The sequence below is a fragment of the Diabrotica undecimpunctata genome, chromosome 5 (genome assembly GCF_040954645.1).
Source record: "Diabrotica undecimpunctata isolate CICGRU chromosome 5, icDiaUnde3, whole genome shotgun sequence".
NCBI lineage: Eukaryota > Metazoa > Arthropoda > Insecta > Coleoptera > Chrysomelidae > Diabrotica > Diabrotica undecimpunctata.
In genome coordinates, this window is record NC_092807.1 from 19,585,780 (window position 1) to 19,605,793 (window position 20,014).

Here is a 20,014-nt window from a genome sequence, read left to right on the forward strand (position 1 = left end):
TATTTATGTATTCTGATTTTAGATAATACGCAAATATAAATAAATATGATCACTTTTCATACAAGTTGTTGACGATTTTAAAAATAGTATTGCATGACTGACATATGATCGTTTGAAGTTAGGAACAGATGGTCAATGGTCAAAAAGGTTAAATATTGTCTTTGTGCTTTTATTTGATTGACCGAAAACCAACAGTTTAAAAAGAATATTTATTATATTTTCCTTTATAAAAAACTTAAAACTTCTAAAAGTGGATAAATTACAACTGAATCATATAAAATGAACGGGGAAAATGCAAATGCAGAACGAGCTTATTTCTTGTCAGTACTTTCAACTTTTAAAAGCTACAGGTAAATCAGTCTTCAAGTACATATTAATAATAACATTATTATGTTTAATTAAATTTTAGATTTGGTATTTTACAATAAATATACTTTCTTGCCACGATAAGTTTAAAATAACACAAGATTACAATTTAAACTTTTAACTTTTCTATTACAAATTACAATAGACACTACTATTTCAACCAATTATATTAGTACGTTTTAGTATAGTATAACTAATTTACTAGTTTCAAATATCAGTTTTGACAGTAAATATTTGTTGTTATTATTAGCAAAGTATGACTGAAGCTGAAAGTCAAATGTTCTATTTTTCACATTTACTTATTCTATATAAGCAAAATATGCATTTAAATGAAAAATGCCTGGAAGGATTAAAAATAGCTGTATCAGTCTTTGCAATTTTCTAGTTTTAAATGTTCTATTTTTTCATTATTTCCCTAATTTGTATATTCATTAATATTGTGATACTCTCCATCCATTTTCTTTGGATTTTATATTTTTTAGTATACTTCTTACTCTGGAAATTGTTTATATACTTATTTGTTTGAGATTATATTATATTAAAATCTTATATTCAAAATATGCTTTGTGTTGAAACTTGTAGATATGTACAAATGTACATACCCAGTAATCTGTATTGATTTCCCAATTATGCTATTTGATTCATCATATTTGAGTTCTTTGTTTATATCAAATTCTTTTGATTTTGTTTGTGATGTCACTGCTACTTTGATATTTATTAGTCATTTTTATGTTGTTTGCATACAATGATGTATTAAGTAAATAGTCACATATGAATATTACGATATTATTTTCAGAGAACAGTCACTTTTAAGAATACAACACAAAGAAGAATGCCTTGAAGAACTACCTTATCATCACAAAGAATGGCTGGAAAAGTACAAAAAAGACTTAGGAGAAATAAAAAAAGGTATAGAGAAAAATTCTGAATTTATCCCATTAGTACTAAGACAAGCTCACTGTATATTTGAAAATGTTTATGCAAATGAAACAACATCTCATTCGGAACAAGCAGTAGGAACTTTATCAGAAGGTTTGGATAAAGTAAGTATTTTATGTTATATGGTTTTATTTTTCAGTAGAAAGGTTGGACTTTTATCCTAAAACCTGTAAGGTGTGTGTAATTGGAGTTCTGACTCCAATAGCAGAATGACAAATATTACATAAAAAAAGAATAAATTAGGAAAGAAATCAGTAGAAATAAGTTTCAGTACAATATAAGTAATTATTTTTTTAAACAATTGCAATAATATTTATATGAATCAGTGGGAAGAAAAAGTGGACATGTCGCAAAAATTAAGTTAGTGGTACATAAGAAAAAACTTCCTCTATTGAAAACTATCCAGTATTTAACACATTTTTAATTATCACTGTACAGAGCAATCCATCACTGATAAATATCAGTCATCACAGAAAATAAATATTTATTTATTGGACATATCCGGTTCTTAGACAACAATATAATTTTAGGATTATTAATTATGATATAAACAATACAACACAAAATACCAAGATAAAAAGGAATAAATCAAAGTTCTTCGGATTCATCTTTACGTTCTGCAGTTGGCCATGTAAATAAGGAATCATAAAATATCTTTTATCCAGGAATATTCTCATCCAAGTATGGTGCAAATTTCAATAGTTGTTCTAATTTCTTTTTCTTAACTTGAGGTAAGGCCCTGTTAACAGGTAGTGACACTACTTTGGTGCATGTAGAAACATCAAATGTATGGTGAACAATTCCATCAATAAATAAGATAGAAAAAGAAACTTTTTATTCTTTGGGAATATGCCTACCTAGTGATCTGTGTGATAAAACATTTATTTTGTAATATCTAGTCCATCAGGACTTATAATCTTTGATAATACTATTATCATTCTCGATCAGATGGACAGTGAAACTTTTTTTAGTACTAGCAGTTATAATGAGTTCTGAATACTCTTTTAATGTGTAAATTATATCAGCCTTTTTTATTATTCTCTTTGCTACAGCAAAGTTATGGTCACAAGGCATGAACGAGTGACCATGAATAGGCTAGTACTGGTACACAATTTGAAATCTTCTGAGGTCTGTTAGGTGAACCTTAAAACTGTGTGGTTTTTGTTTTGATCTCCAGCTCCATCAGAGAAAATGTGAAAGTGTTTCACTTCCTCAGATACATATGTTTTAATATAATCTTTTTGCCTAAAACCTTAGTGATATACATAGTATATATATATATATATATATATATATATATATATATATATATATATATATATATATATATATATATATATATATATATATATATATATATATATATATATATATATATATATATATATAGTAGCTTTTACTGGTTTTAAGATCTTGTATATTAAATACACTGACTGTAAGTTGAATTAGGTAAAATGTATCTTGGATAGGTGTTAATGGTAGAAATATATTTTGGATATAGTCAATGCATATTCCTCCTACCGATGGATCCACTTTGGTAAGGGCCTCTAACTCATTCATTTTAGCAAAAAACTTTTAATTACATTTTATTTTGTTAACAAGCAGATAAATCTAATGTTACTTGATTGGTAGCACTGTTAATGAACTCTTTGTTCTTCTTCCTCTTCATTAACAGCTGTATAGTTCCTTTATTCTAATAAACAACCTCAATTTTCAGTGTTCAACTCAAATGCTTTTAACCATTGAAGTATGGCTAGTCGCAGTTGTAAAAACTGTGCTAATACATTTTCTTACATATGTAGTGATTTGTTAATAAAAACATCAGAGAAACATTACTGACTTTGTAAAAAAGGTATATTTTGGATATTTTGGTGTGAAAATGGGTGGCCAAGACAAAGGTTGGGCTCCTCACAATGAATGTTATGTTTGTGTTGAGGATTTAAGGAATTGGTTCAAGAAAGAAAAAAAGCTTTCAGATTTGCAGTGCCTATGGTATGGAGAGAGCAAAAAAATCATTCAAATGATTTTTATTTTTGTACTGTCGACGTTTCTGGATATAACACCAAAATTAAGAAAGTGATTGTTTATCCTAACCTCCCGTCTGCTATCTGTCCGGTAGAGCATGGACCTGAACTGCCAGTCTCTGAGCCTCCTGTACATATTGATGACATTTTAAATACTAGTGAATCAGAATCTGATGAAAATGGTCCAGGAAGTGATGATGAATTTGTGCCCTTCAGAAAATTTACAACCAACCACAGTTGTTTACACAAGCTGAGTTAGATGACTTAGTAAGATATTTGGGTTTAACAAAGGAAAAATCAAAATTGTTTGGCTCAAGATTAAAAGAAAAGAATTTGTTGTCGCCTGGTAGATCTATTTACAAATACAAGTACAGAGATCAACAGTTTGTTCAGTTTTTTAGACAGGAAGGGGAGTCTACTGTCATGATATTGGTGGCCTAATGCATGAGTTTTTTATTGAGTATAATAAGGATGATTTGAGGCTTTTTATAGACTCTTCAAAAACCAGTTTAAAAGCTGTACTCTTACACAATGGGAACACTTATGCTTCACTTCCTATTGCTCATTCAGTACATATAAAAGAGACATAGGAAAATCTTAACACAATTCTACAGAAAATCAGCTATTCAGCTCACGATTGGATGATCTGTGGAGATTTAAAAGGTGTTTGCATGCTACTTGGTCACACAGCTACAAAACTTTGGTAGATCCAAAAAAGATCCTCCTTCCACTTCTACACATCAAGTTAAGCTTAATGAAACAGTTTGTCAAGGCCCTGCCTAATGATGAAGAATGTTTCAACTACTTAAGTGGAAAGTTTTCCCATCTATCAGACACCAAATTGAAAGAAGGCATTTTTGTTAGGCCAGATATTCATAAAACTCGACTCCACCTTTGAAAACAAGATGACTACTAAGGAAAATGAAGCTTGGATTGCATTCAGAAAAGTTGTAACCAAGTTTTTACGTAATGTGAAAGACCCTAACTACGAGCTTATAGTAGCTAATTTATTAGAAAAGTTTAAAAGATTTGGGATGTCTAATGAGCCTCAAAATCCACTTTTTGCATAACCATCTTGACTTTTTCCCTGAAAATCTGGGTGATGTCAGTGAAGAACAAGTCAAACGATTCCACCTGGGTATCAAGGTGATGGAGAAACTATACCAGGGAAGTTGGAACACTAACATGATAGGTGATTACTGTTGGTCACTGCATCGGTAACAATAGAGTGCCTCGCATAGAAGAAAAAGCTACTTGAGAAGTAGAAAAAAAAAAAGAAAGAGAATACAAAAGCATTGACTCCTGAAATGATTGTACAGACCTATACTATTAAAAGATAAGAATTAGATAAAAGGAATTGATCTAATAATGTACCATTTTAATCTATTTCGGTATTTTGTCTTTTTCAAATTATTATAATGTAGAATAAACCAGTTTCATATTGTGGGAAAACTGTGGATGATACGTAAAATCTAATTTTAGATTCTTTTTTAGCACCAAAAAATACATAGGATTCACTTAAATTTGTAAGAAAAGTTTTATAAATCTTTTCCATACCTCAGTTGACTGTGAAACCATTATTCTGTTCTCTATATTAATGCAGTGTGTTTCTACATTAACTTTTTCGTCTCTAAATATCTACTTTACTCTTTCTTATAGTTATTTCATGTTTGTTCTATTGTTAGGCTTAACCATTTTTTGAATAGTTGTTTTCTTCTTAATAAAATGGTACATTATTTAAAAATTTCTTCTATTTCAAAATGGTACATTACCACTTAAAATGCAGTCATTAGTTTATAAATGTTAGAATTTGTAATTTATTATCTTAAACATTAGTAACAAATATTGTATTAATATCTTAATCAGTTCTGTTAAGAATTCTGGGTTTTCCAGTGCCTCTATGTGAGCAAAAAGGTGACATCTGCTAAACGATATGCAGATAAAACTTAGGGTCATTCACCTAATATTTTTTGCATATAAATGTCTCAATATTTATTTATTCATTGTGGTGGATTGATAAATTGTTCCAGTATCGCTAGCGCCATGATAAAGAATACTGTTCTTGGACAAAAACAAAATCATTAATTTAAACAAAAATATTGGGATAAGAGGTGAATGTCGGCAATGAACTTTTTATTGGTTTTTTATGTGTTTGTTTTTTGTGTAAACTACTGAAAATAAGCATGTCATTTCAGAACTCAGTAGCAAAAATATGAACACTTGTAGTAAAAGACTAAAATGTATTAGAAATAAAGAAATTCTTATTGTTAATACCTCTGGTTCGGTAATCGTTCAAGTTTCATATTTGCTGTCCATACTATCTTAATAATTTTTGCTGCAGTATCTTTATTTTCCCTCTTATCATTTTTAGATGTTTCATTGCTAAAACGTTTATTTTTCACGCAGCTTTTTTCTATTTGTTTAAGTTTTTTTCTTCTTCTTCCTTCTTGCATGTAGACTTTAAAGTCTGTTTATTCTTCAATATTAGCCTCCTAAATTGTTTAAATTATCGCACCATTTTTTTCTTGGCCTGCCAATACTTCTTCGTCCGTTTGGTGACTTATCTCATGCTATTGGTACTATCATATCCTCTGCCATTCTACTAATGTGTTCGTTCCACTCCTGTTTCTGTTTTGTCATCCATCCATTTATGTCTCCTATATTGCATGTTCTTCTTACGTTTTCGCTTCTCTCCCTATCCAACAGACTTTTCCATGATATTCTTCGAAGTATTTTCATCTCTGTTGTTTCTAATAGTCGTCTCGTTTTAGATATGTCATATCTTGTCTCCGCCGTTTATGTTAATATAGGTCTTATTATTACTGCTTTATAGATTCTTGTTTTTGTGTCTTGTCTTAGGTGTTTGTTCTTCCAAATTATGTCATTAAGAGATCCCGAAGCTTTGTTGTCGTACTTCTTCTTCAACATTTGCGTAACTAGTTATATCTATTCCCAGATATCTAAACCTTGCTTCCTTGTCATACATTTGGTTTTTCCTACTGATATTATCATATTGTATTTCTTGACCATTTTATTAAAGATGTGTGTTAATCTTTGAAGCTAGTCTTCTGTCTCGGCGATTAATGCGGCATCGTCTGCATAACCGGATTTGGATTTCTTTGTTCCCCATTCTGTAACCATGACCTTTACATACTGCTTGTATTATTTCGTCCATTATTATATTAAAGAGAAGTGGGATTAACGAGTTACCCTGTCTGACTCCGTTTTGTACTGGTATACACTGTGTTAGTTTTTCATTTATCTTTGCCTGTATTCGATTATGGAAGTAGATGTTTTCGATGGTTTGTATATTGATTGGTATGTTTCTTTTATACAGTAGGTGTAAGACGTCTTCGACTTGGATGCGATCGAAAGCCTTTGTCAGGTCTATAAAACATAGATACTGGTTTATTTTCCTCGATGGCCTTATCTGTGATTTGTCTGAGATTTATACCTCTAAAATTGTTGTCTTCTTTATCTCCTTTCTTGAACATTGGTATCATTATGCTGTTTCTCCATGCGTCTGGTATCTTGCAGTGCAATTTAAGTTTTGTCATGTCTAGGGTTATACTTTCTCCTCCGTGTTTTAGAAGCTCGTTGGTTATTCCGTTTTGTCCTGGTGACTTTCTATTTTTGAGTGAATTTATGGCTGTCTCTACTTCCTGAAAACTGATTTCTATTTTGTGTCTTAATTCAGATACGGTAGTGTGTTAATTATTATTTTTCTTTCCTTTAAACAGTTCCGTCAGGTATCTTTAACATTCGTTTGCTGGTATGCTATTGTATTTCTTCAATTCTGCTATTTCTTTCCGTTGGTTTCTTATGAATCTCCATATTTGTTTTTTTGTACCGTAGAAGTCGGCAAGTTATGGAAAACAAAAGGCCCCTAGTCCATGGCAGACCTTAAATGGCCAAGGAGTGCTAAGAATCTCCACGGTAAATGCTAGGAACCATCCGAAAGTGGAAAACAAAAATGACACATTGACAATTTGAACCTGGAATGCAAAATCTCTCTTTATGTCAGGAAAATCTCATAACATCGTGAGAGAAATGAAAAGAATAGGAGTCAACATTCTCGGAGTCAGTGAAGTTAGGTGGCCTGGATCTGGACAGACAAACATCGATAACAATGTTATATTATATACTATGCTGGTAATGACGATCATCATCATTATAACGGAGTGGCATTTATAGTTGACGAGAAAAGCAGTAAATGTGTAAAGAACTTTAGACCTATATCTGATAGAGTAGCTATGCTACAAATTAATACCACTCCTCGAAATATTAACTTTATTCAGGTATATGCTCCTACAGGAGAAAAACCAGAAAGAGAAATACGAGAATTCTACCAAGAGATCAAACAGTTAATAAAGATCGCAAAGAAAAATGCTGTAAACATTATTATGGTACATTTTAATGCCAAAGTAGATGAAGGGTGGACCGAAGACATAGTCGGAAACTTTGGTTTGGGCCAAAGAAATGATAGAGGAGAAATACTGGTCCAATTTTGCCAAGAAGAAAATCTAATGATCGCAAACACCTGGTATAAACTACCAAAAAGAAGATTATATACATGGAAAGCACCTGGAGATAATCGAATTCATATAATAAGAAACCAAATTGATTATATATTAATTGACAAGCGTTATAGAAATGGAATCAGGGCAGTTAAAACATATTCCGGGACGGACATCGGTTCCGACCATAATCCTGTTATTGGTAAAATCTCAATTAAACTGAAGAAAATCAAACGCAGATAGAAGATAAAACCTAGCCTCGAAAAACTTAAAGATCCAGCAGTACAGGCAGAGATAGAGAAAATACTCAATGATACACTCAAAGAAAAATTCAGTGAAGCACCCGCGGTAGCAGAATAATCAGTAGAAAGTATTTGGCACACCTTCAAAACAACAATCACAAGTATACAAACAGAACAACTACAAGACAACACAAAGAATGCATGGATGACAGAAGAAATCCTAGAACTGATAGACGTAAGAAGATCTTACAAAAACTGCTTTCATTACCGTCAAATCAAGCGGCTGGAGAATGTGGCTGCTATGCGGTGGTAGCTTTATAATCGTCACTTGACCGTCACTGGTCCAATTGCCATTTGGATAAGATTTATACTAACATGACTCCCATGCCCATCAAAAAACAAAAGTACTGGCCGTTCAGAACCTTTGGCTTTTAAAAAACTGTTTTTAAAATAGTTTTCAAAGATGTCCGTTTGCATCCATCCATTCTGTGATGCAGCGTAGGTAGTTTCGGGAAATGCTTTTCACTCTGGGAGGCGTCATATGTGTCCATATTTGCTTCCTTTTCAGTATAATCAAAGGAGGAGCTTTCTCACCTTTCCCATTACATACAAAAAGCACTGTATTTTCTCTTCCGGAAATGCTTGTCGTCCTGGTCGCTTTGTTACCTTTTTTTCCTACGACTTTGGTTTTTCACGGATCGGAACAAAAACTTGTTTCGTCCAAATTCCAAATTAAATGTATTTTGTTTTCAATAACCAGATTCTTAATAGTTTTTAAAACTAAATGAAAATAATTAGTGCATTATTTGTTGTCAAGTACTCGCGGTATCAAAAGAATACAATATTAGTAGGCATTAAGAAACCCAGCACAAAACAAAATACGACAAATATCAAGGTGAAGCTCGCAATACTCCTGTAAAAGAACTTAAAGCTAAATTGAATAAACAAAAATCTATTTACAAAACCGACAGCTGTTCGATCATCAAGCTTAGCAGCATCATATGAAGTATGTTTAGAGCTTGTCAAAAGTAAAAAAGCATTTAAAGATGGAGAAATGATCAAGCCGTGTGCCGTTAAAATGGCGCGATCCTTTGGAGATGAAAAGATGGCCAACAATTTTGAATGTGTTTTAGTTTCCCATCAAACTGTATTTAGAAGAGTTGATGAGCTGAATACTCATGTATTTAAAAAATGGTCGACACAGTTCGTGATTGTTTGTACTACTCCTTAGCCCTGGACGAATCTGTTGATATTACTGACAAAAATCAGCTATTAGTTTTTTCTAGATGCATCAGTGAAGATTTTTGTGTAACTGAGGAACTTCTAAAACTGCACCACATGGAAGACGGGACCAAAGGTATAAATATATTTGAAGCAGTTAGTGACGCTGTGAAAAATATAGGCGGTTTTCAAAAGTGCTCTTGCGTTTGCACCGACGGAGCAAAAGCAATGACTGGACTTTTGCGGGAAAATGGTGTTAACTGTCTAAATGGTGTTTAAAGATAATTAAAATCAACGATACTAGGAAAACTGTAGTGCAGATAGTAAACAGCTTAAGAGGAGGAAACAGAGCTCAGCGACACCGAAAATTCATCTCTTTCTTGGAGGAATTAAATACTGAATATAAGGACGTCCGTTTTTTTTCTTTAAGAAAAGAGATCTTACTGTTTTTTGAAACGGAAATTATTGTTATTAACACGGACGTATTTATATCAAAGCTTAAGAACAAAACATTTCTTCATGAACTGGCATTTCTAACAGACATTACCTCTCACTTGAACACATTAAACCTACAACTCCAGGGGAAAAATAAGACAGTGTCACAGTTGGTTGGTCAAATTGAGACATTTCGCAAAAAACTTGATCTTTTCGAGATCTGCATGAAAATAAACGACCTCACACATTTTCCTGCGTGTTTCGAAATAAATCAAGAAAAAACCATGGTCGATTTCTCGAGGTTTGCAAAAGTTCTTACAGAAATAAAAAGAGAATTCGATGAAAGGTTTTCGGAATTTGATGCACTAAAACCCGATCTTGAGCGTTTTAACAATCCAATGGGAGTCTACATCCAGAACCAATCAGCAGAATACCAATTAGATCTGTGCGAACTACAGTCCGATTTGTTTTTTCGAGCAAAGAAAAATGAAGACATTAGTACCTTTTGGAAGTTGGTCTTTTGGGCGTTGAAACTATATTCATTGTTTGGTAGTACGTATATATGTGAAAGTTCATTTTCTACTTTGAAGCATATTAAATCTAAAACACGTAATTGCATGGAAAACGATTCTTTGGAAGCGTGTATTAGACTCACTACGACTAGCATAGATATAGATGTGTAAAAGTGTATCATCATCATCATTTAACCCGGATCTATCCACTGCTGGATATAGGTCTCCCTCAGTCTTTTCCATGTATTTCTGTTTTGTGCTGTTTGCATCCAATTTTTGTCGATCCGTTTTATGTCATCAGACCATCTTGTTGGTGGACGACCTCTACTTCGATGTGCTTCTTGTCTCGGTCTCCACTGTATTATTCGCTGTGTCCATCTGTTATCCGACATTCTAGCTATGTGCCCCGCCCAGTTCCACTTAAGGGTCATAATTCTTTCTATGGCATCTGTCACTCCTGTTCTCCGTCTTATTTCCTTGTTCGTGATCCGATCCCTACGAGAAATGCCTAACATCGATCGTTCCATGGCTCTTTGGGTAACACAAATTTTATTTCTTACTTTCTTGGTTAGTGTTAATGTCTCTGCACCATATGTAAGTACTGGCAACACGCACTGATTAAAGACTTTTCTTTTAAGACACATAGGCAGTTCTGATTTAAGAACATAGCTTAGCTTGCCGAATGCCACCCAAGTGAGTCCTATGCGGCGGCTTAGTTCTCACGTTTGATTATCTCTTCCTATGCGTATCTCATGTCCTAAGTACTTATATGAGGTGGTTTCTTCAATATGCATGCCATTTACTGAAATCTTTTCGCTTAACACAAGATTTGTCATGATTTGTGTTTTTGTGTGGTTGATTTTTAATCCTACTTGTAGGGAGGCTAGGTATAGTTTCTCCAGTTGCGATACTGCATCATCGATTCTGTCAGCAAAAAGGACAATATCGTCAGCAAACCTCAAATGACTAAGCATTTCTCCATTGACATTAATTCCTTTTTCACTCAGATTTGCGTTCTTAAACATATGCTCTAATAATGTTGTAAACAATTTTGGCGAAATTTTGTCTCCTTGTCGCACTCCCCGTTTTATTTTAAATACGTTAGTCTTTTTATCTGCCAGTTTCACACTTGCTGTCCCATTTTGATAGATGTATTTTATCATGTTTATATAGCGATGATCTATACGGCACTCTGTTAAGGCTTTTAACATCTTTTGATGACTTATTGTGTCGAAAGCTTTTTCGTAGTCAACAAATATCATGACTAATGGCTTGTTATATTCAACACTCTTTTCTATTAAGTTCTTAATTATTTGTAAATGATCATTCGTGCCATATCCTGCTCTAAAACCTGCTTGCTCTCTTGGCTGATAGAAATCCAACTTACTTCCTAGCCTGTTGGTAATAACTCTTGTAAATAGCTTATATACTTGTGACAACAAGCTAATGGGGCGGTAGTTTCTAAGGTCGCTGATATCTCCCTTCTTATGAAGTAAGATGATTTCCGCCTTGTTCCACTGCGTCGGTGTTATCGCTTCGCACAGACATTTATTGAACAGTTTAGAAAGTGTCAGTAAGAGCTTATTTCCTCCTAGTTTTAGGCTTTCGGTCATTACCCTGTCTTCACCTGGGGATTTATTGTTCTTCATCACCCGAAGTGCATTTTTAATTTCGTCAACAGTTATGTTCGGCATTAATTTTGAGCCTTGATTCTCTATCTTTGGTAAGGGGCGTCTTTCATCGGATTCACTTGTTTCATAGAGTTGTCTGTAGAAGTCTTCCACTGTTTTCACTATTTCTTCCTTATCAGTCACAATGTCGTCTTGTTTATTTCTTAACTTATGTATGTTCTTTTTTCCTGTGGACATGTTGTGTCTTAGAACTTTCAGACTTCTATTTTTCTCTATCACCCTTGTCACCTCTCTCATGTTATGTTGCCGTATGTCTTTTCGGATTTCTTTGTTTATTGTTTTACTGAGTTGACTAAATTCTGCGTAGTTTGTGTTATACCTGTCCTTTAGCCTCCTTCTTTCTTCGATCAGATTTTTAGTGTTGAGACTTATTTTCTCATGTTTTTTCTTCATTTTAGGACAGCACAACTTCTCCGCTTCTTTAAGGGCTTTTACGATACTTTCGTTTAAAACTTCGACCAAAAGTTAGTAGAGGATAAACCCTTGCCTCAAATATCCCATTGATTTTTTATTTTATGTTAAATTTTAAACATAACATGTAAATTGTAAACCATAATAATATACTTGTAAATAATATTTCGTTTGTATAATATTTTTTAAAATAAACTTTTTTTGAACGAGTCGAGTTCTCCGGCCCTTCATAATAATTTCAAATTTAATACGGCCCGCAACTTGGTTGGACCACACTGGGCTAATACATATTTTATTTATTTATTTTATTTATTAGCAATAGTACAGTGTAAATACAAATACTAGACAATAAATCACATTTCAGTAATAAAATAGTAGTAAAAATTAACAATAATTTAGTTTCTTTTACACCTTCTTAACACTAAATCCTACTGCTAACTGTTTTGACACACAATGATATATAGGATATTGTGAGTGTGTCATTTTCCATATCACTTACAATTAACTAATGAGGTTTTTATCAATCATTTAACAAAAAAACAATATAAATTAAACATACAATGTTTCTAATAAAATTAAACTAAAAGTAATTTTTTGTTTTAAATAATTCCCTATTTTATGTTGTCTCTAATCCATTTAAAGATTTCTTTTTTTACTTTATGGTAAGGTTTTGCCCTAATATTCTGTGGTAACTTATTAAATAATTTTGGTCCTACAGTATATATATGGTTCTGACATAGTGTATGTTTAGGACTGCTCACTTTTACGTTATTTAGGGTTACATTTTTTGTATTTATACCGTGTTCTATGTTTACTTTATAATATGTATTTTTTAACATAAATCTAATTACACACTTATTATACAGTTGATCAATATTTAATATTTCACTTTCTCTATATAATAAGTTAGTTGCATACCTTCTATTTTTGAACAGCATAATTTTTATGACCCATTTTTGTGCTATTCTGAGTTTTGAAAGAATTGTTGTACCCGCATTTCCCCAAACTACTATGTATGCCATAACCAATTACTGATTCTATAAACGCATAATATACCTGCTTAAGTACTTTAAAATTTAGTATGTTTCTTAGTTCGTAGAATTTAAAAATAAGCTTTCTAACTTTATTAGTTACATAATTTATATGTTCTTTCCAATGAAAATTTTCATCAATGTATATTCCCAAGTACTTTAAAAATGGTTTCCTTTCAACTACTTTATTACAACTATCGTTATTATCTAATTTACAGCCCACTTTATGTAATTTAATGTTTTGAAAATCTGGCAATGAACGAGTAGACATCGAGAAAGTGATAATCTTAGTTTTCTCAACATTTAGTGAGAGTAAGCTATCTTCTAACCACCCATTAATTTTTTGAAAAGCCAATTCAGCATTTCTTTTTACCGCGTCCCAATCATCTCCACTAATTACAGCCACAGAATCATCTGCATAACAAAAGATGTCATCTTTATCTAGCAATGACATAATTTAATTTATATATACATTGAATAACAGAGCTGACAACACAGTACCCTGTGGCACCCCTACCTCTAGTTCCAGTTTTTCACTTTCTGTCTCTAATATTTTTAAACTTTGTTTCCAGCCTGTTAAATAAGATTTTACTAAATTATTAGGAATACCTCTTATGCCTATCATATCTAAACGCTTTAAAAGAATTGGGTGTGCTACAGTGTCAAATGCTTTGCGAAGATCCATGAATATACCTATTACTTTCTTACCTTCATCAAGTTTTTTTTGTATTTTTTCTGTAACTTTACAAAGTGCATTTTCGGTGCTATAGCCTTCCCTGAACGCAAACTGATTTGAGTGTAGAATTTTATTTTTTCTAGATATTTTAGTAGTTTTGTTTTAAAGCATTTTTCAATTATTTTACTTACAGTACTAGTTAACGCAATCCGTCTATAGTTGTTTGTAGACTTTCTGTCACCTTGCTTATATAATGGCAGTACTATTGTCGTTTTTAAAATTTCTGGGAAGACTCCAGTACCAAATACTATATTAATAATATGCTAAAGTGGCTTTATTAACTTTTCTTTATATTTTATAATTAAATTTGAACAAATGTTATCTTCACCTCCCTTCACCCCATTTTTTAGGCTTTGTATCTCTCTCAATATTTCTTTTTCATTGCATGGAGTTAATAAGAATGAATTTAACACCCTTTTTTTACCCCCGCTATCACTCCTGTCAGGACACTGCATGATTTTATCAGCTAATGATTTTCCTATACTAGTAAAATATGTATTAAATTCATTTGCAACGTCTTTTTTATCATGAAAAAGACAGAAAAGATTTGATTTCACGTTCAAAGCGTCTATGTATCTATTGATACGTATTTTGACTTAAAAAGTCTCATCAGAATAGTTATTCATAGCCGTTCTTAACGTGAAAAATAATCTTCTCTGTCTTATTAGAAGTAACAATAACATGACTTCGTTATGGACGCAATAGCGACATCTGATAGAAAAATCGGTAAGATAGTTTCGAAACAAATTCAGATTTCTGCTTTAATCTGGAGCCTTCTAAAAATTGCAAGACATGGCCAGACGATGATAAAGATATTAAAAAGGAGACATGGGGAATTTAAATTTGCATTCCACGACATGTCTATTCATCTAGGCAGAAATCCTAACGAATTTGTTTCTCGTACTCATACAGAGTAGATCCGAATAAAATGAAAAAGACAGAAAAGATTTGATTTCACGTTCAAAGCGTCTATGTATCTATTGATACGTATTTCGACTTAAAAAGTCTCATCAGAATAGTTATTCATAGCCGTTCTTAACGTGAAAAATAATCTTCTCTGTCTTATTAGAAGTAACAATAACATGACTTCGTTATGGACGCAATAGCGACATCTGATAGAAAAATCGGTAAGATAGTTTCGAAACAAATTCAGATTTCTGCTTTAATCTGGAGCCTTCTAAAAATTGCAAGACATGGCCAGACGATGATAAAGATATTAAAAAGGAGACATGTGGAATCTAAAATTTGCATTCCACGACATGTCTATTCATCTAGGCAGAAATCCTAACGAATTTGTTTCTCGTACTCATACAGAGTAGATCCGAATAAAATGAAAAAGACAGAAAAGATTTGATTTCACGTTCAAAGCGTCTATGTATCTATTGATACGTATTTCGACTTAAAAAGTCTCATCAGAATAGTTATTCATAGCCGTTCTTAGAGAGATAGATAAATAGACATAGATACATAGACGCTTTGAACGTGAAATCAAATCTTTTCTGTCTTTTTCATTTTATTCGGATCTACTCTGTATGAGTACGAGAAACAAATTCGTTAGGATTTCTGCCTAGATGAATAGACATGTCGTGGAATGCAAATTTTAGATTCCCCATGTCTCCTTTTTAATATCTTTATCATCGTCTGGCCATGTCTTGCAATTTTTAGAAGGCTCCAGATTAAAGCAGAAATCTGAATTTGTTTCGAAACTATCTTACCGTCTTTTTTATCATTTAGCTCTACATTATCACTATTTACAATTGTTCTAATTTCTGTTTTACATACTTCATCATTAGTAGCTTGTTTTATTACCTTCCATAGTTTTTTGGGATCATTTGCATTATTTTGTACTAGCTTTTTATAGTAAAAGTATTTTGCATTTTGTATTAGTTTAGATAGAGTTTTTCTATACATCCTATATTTATTTATAAGAAATAAATTATTATTATTTAAAGTGCACTCTTTTTTTAACCTATCCCTTTTTCTTATTGAAACTATTAGTCCCCCCGTAATCCATGGTTTCAATCATATTCAGGCTTATAACGCACTTGCCCCACCTGACCCTAAATCATTTCTTCGTTTGTTATATTTGGCCCGTTATAAATTTCAAAACAAGACAACCACCAAATTTTATTTAAAGAAGCACGGAAATCTCTTAACACCCGATCAACCTTAATCGTAAAGAAGTTCATCATGTTTGTTTTTTAGGTACAATCAGTTTTTAAACAGTTAATGCGTGACTGGAGTTCGTTGGGAGCCCTCGAACGCAAACAATGCTATCAACCGATTTTTGAAGAAATCTTTACAAATTATCCCGAAGATAAATTTGATAGAAGCAATATACGTGTCTTGGTACCAGGAGCGGGCCTCGGTAGACTTGCGTTTGAAATAGCGTCCAAGGGATTCTTCTGTCAAGGCAACGAATTTAACCTCTACATGATTATAGTTTCCTTTTTTGTACTCAATTTATGTAAGAAAGTGGATGAGTATGAGATATATCCATGGATCCATCAGTACTGTAATAATCTGAAAGCCGAAGATCAGTTATTCAGTGTTAGGTAAGTTCTTTTCTTTTACCTACAACTTAATCACTTAATAGTGGGATAAAAAAATTAGAGGAAAGTGGAAAATTGCGACCCATAGACAATTTTTGTAATTTTAGAGACATTTTTGAAAATACGGAAATTATTTTAAAGCTATGGCAACATATAATCAAATTACAATCTGCATTTCGCATTTTCTGTACGATTTAGTAAGAAACATTTTAGGTTTCCTGATGCTATCCCAACTCTCACACCTGACAACGGATTTTCCATGACCGCCGGTGATTTTCTAGAAGTATATACTCACAGCGACGACTGGCATTGCGTTGCTACTTGCTTCTTTATCGACTGCGCAGCCAACGTTGTACAGTACATAGAAAAAATATATAAGATATTAAAACCTGGCGGCCTCTGGGTAAACTTGGGTCCATTGTTGTATCACTACTCTGACATGAAAAACGAGAAGAGTGTCGAGCCGAGTTTTCAAGTAGTAATGCAGGTGAGGTACCTGAGCTTTTCTTTTTGTTCTTTATTTTTATCCTATTTTTATCTTTAATTAGAAGAATGTGTGTTTGGAATCGATTGAGATGCAATGTAGTTTTTCCATTTTAATATATTTAGAGGAAAGAGAATCATTTATATCATTTACTCTATAATATTATGAATTATTCTAATATGTATAATGTATTATCTATCTATATAAAAGGCTACGATGACAGTGACAGGTCATGAGAGTCACATTTCTTTCCTAGCGCCATCTAGGAAAGAAAATCTGAACTACTCAAATCTGACATTTCATTCACATTTTGTTCTTGACATGATACGTTCAATTAAAAATACCAACAATATTTATTACATATATTAATACATATTAATTACATAGATAATTAATAATAGGAATATTTATTATTATTTTTTTCGCAAAATTGACAAAAATCTTGGTTGCTCTAATTAAAGGTAAGATTTATTTTGCAAAATAATTTATATGTTAGTTTATATTTATTTGGTTTATATGCAGGAAGGTACATGATGGTTTTGTACGTAGATTGGTTTAATAAGACGTCATTTAATTTGTTTAATACTTTTTTATAACAACTCTAGAAAAATCGGATCGACTTAGGTAATTTTGATTTTTAAAATATTTGTATAAATCTGACATCTCAATCATATTTTGTTTTGAGTTTACCGAAAGTACAAGCTGAATATAGCCGCAAATGTCAACCATGAAATAAAATATTTGGGTTTGGCAGTGTTGGGATGTTTTTATAATTCATATGTTGTATGCTTCAAATATAAAGAGAGAAAACTTTTAAAAAGTACATTTTGATTATACTATTTTATGAATTCTGCAATTTTTAATTTCTATGAAACAATAACTAGTAAATATTTGTCTTTTTCGAGATTAATTGCAAACATCTGTTGCAATCTGGCAACTGCTGATTTGACGATTGCCAAATCTATCCCCTAATCTATCAAGGAGCAATTGTCAAAACATTTCTTATTTCTAACTGCAACTAATCTCCAAAGAAACAAATATTTACTCATTCTTTTTTATATAAATCAAAAATTGCAGAATTCATAACATAATATAATCAAAATGTACTTTTCTAAAGCTTGATCTCTTTATATTTGAAGCATACAACATATACATTATAAATATATGGCAACACTGCTAAACCGAAATTTTTTGTGCCATGTTTGACATTTGGCTCAAACATTTGGCACTATTGATCAAAATACCGTTTATGCAAAACAGTAGTGACGAAGATTTTTTCGTTTTTTGTTTTGGACTTATAGTTTGTTGTGTTTTTATGAATCCTGTGATTTGTTTTTTAATATTCTACTAAACTTACTAATATTAACTTTAAAAAAATTTCGTTTTAGGTTATAACGAAGATGGGCTTTGAGTTGGAAAAATGTGAAACTCATATCAAGACGAAATACTGCCAGAGTCCCAAATCTATGTTACAGTATGAATATGACAGCGTGTTCTTCGTATGTAGAAAACCAATATCAGTGACAAGTCATCAAGACGACTATTTGAACCCTATTTAATAAAACAAATTTGTGATAATCTATTTAGTTGTAGTCCTTAGTTTCCTTAATTAATCCTTTCATTGCAATAACGTTTGGTGTAACTAAGTTCACTTTGATTTACATATATTTCTTCTAAAACTTCTATTAATACACTAGATAAGTCGAGAATTATCTAGTGATCAAATGAAATTAAATTTGTTAAGGTAGGTCCAGATAGATCTTAATAAATGATTAATTTTACGTTTTTTAGTAGATCATACTTAATTTATGTTATTTTTTTGTATCTTCATTCATTTGTCTTAAATTTCTAGTTTTTTTATTTGTTATTACTTAAATAATTTTTAATTCTGTCTCTTGCTGGTCTCCACCTAATGTTGTGCAACTGCTCATGCTTGGAAAAAATCAAACTCGATACATTTGGACATTATCCACTCTAGCCCCACGACTTCGTAGAAGTGTCACCAAAGGCCATAATAGACTTACGTTAAAAATGCTGAACTGAGCCAACTTTAACCAAGGTATGAGCCACAATAGATATCTTAGGTCGACTGGAAGAGTGGTTAAACTCCCATTCATATTGAACGTAACCTAACCTATCCAACTAATGCCCGTTAAAGTTAAGCACAGAAATTATATTGTTAGAGCAGAAAAGTGGCATCGGCGAAACCAAAAGCAACTGTGTACTTTTTAGAAACCTTTTCAATGATATTTCATCTTCCTTAGCGGTTGTCTATAGTTATATCTGAGTAAAAATTTTAACCTTGTTCCTCAAAATTCCATTAAGCGTCTGTATGGTTAAAATTGTGATTATATTCCATTCAAGGAATATATATATATATATATATATATATATATATATATATATATATATATATATATATATATATATATATATATATATATATATATATATATATATATCTGCAGCCAAGTTAGAAAGGGGGCATGTTAACTTAGGAAAGGATCACTACAGGAGCAATGCGTCTGATGGTTTCCAGGGCAACAACTAACAATAACCACGGAGGAAGCTACACTACCTGGGAAAAGGAATGTCAAACGTTAACACGTTTAAAACAAATATATATACTATAATCTAATTTTACCAGCCGTTATAAACTCGTTTAAGAAAGTTTTTATGCCGTTTTCTATTCATCGATACCAAGTAGTCGTTAAGATTATGTTCCCCAAAAGTTTTCCACTTTTAACTGGTACTCAGGGCTCAACAAACAAGGAATTTGTTGTGGTAACCGTCCAATAGACATAAAAAGTGAGAGCTCATAAATAACTACAGCTCTAACTGGAAGACACTTCA

The 20,014-nt window shown here is 32.1% G+C and overlaps 1 protein-coding gene across 1 annotated transcript; it reads left to right on the forward strand.

Annotated features, from left to right (window-relative positions):
* The first annotated feature begins 127 nt into the window (after nucleotides 1–127).
* On the forward strand, nucleotides 128–19,520 carry LOC140441142 (carnosine N-methyltransferase). The gene is made up of 5 exons (XM_072531608.1): nucleotides 128–350; nucleotides 1,163–1,409; nucleotides 16,331–16,680; nucleotides 16,891–17,164; nucleotides 18,550–19,520. The coding sequence occupies exons 1-5, from the start codon at nucleotides 280–282 to the stop codon at nucleotides 18,718–18,720; spliced, it is 1,113 nt and encodes a 370-aa protein (XP_072387709.1). The 5' UTR covers nucleotides 128–279; the 3' UTR covers nucleotides 18,721–19,520.
* Nucleotides 19,521–20,014: the final 494 nt, after the last annotated feature.

What these genes read in the sequence shown, in the direction of transcription:
- LOC140441142 (XM_072531608.1), top strand. Translation starts at nt 280, where the DNA reads ATGAACGGGGAAAATGCAAATGCAGAACGAGCTTATTTCTTGTCAGTA. An exon ending in TATCAGAAGGTTTGGATAAA is followed by an intron (nt 1,410 to 16,330) that starts GTAAGTATTTTA and finishes TTTGTTTTTTAG; the next exon opens with GTACAATCAGTTTTTAAACA. An exon ending in GTTTTCAAGTAGTAATGCAG is followed by an intron (nt 17,165 to 18,549) that starts GTGAGGTACCTG and finishes ATTTCGTTTTAG; the next exon opens with GTTATAACGAAGATGGGCTT.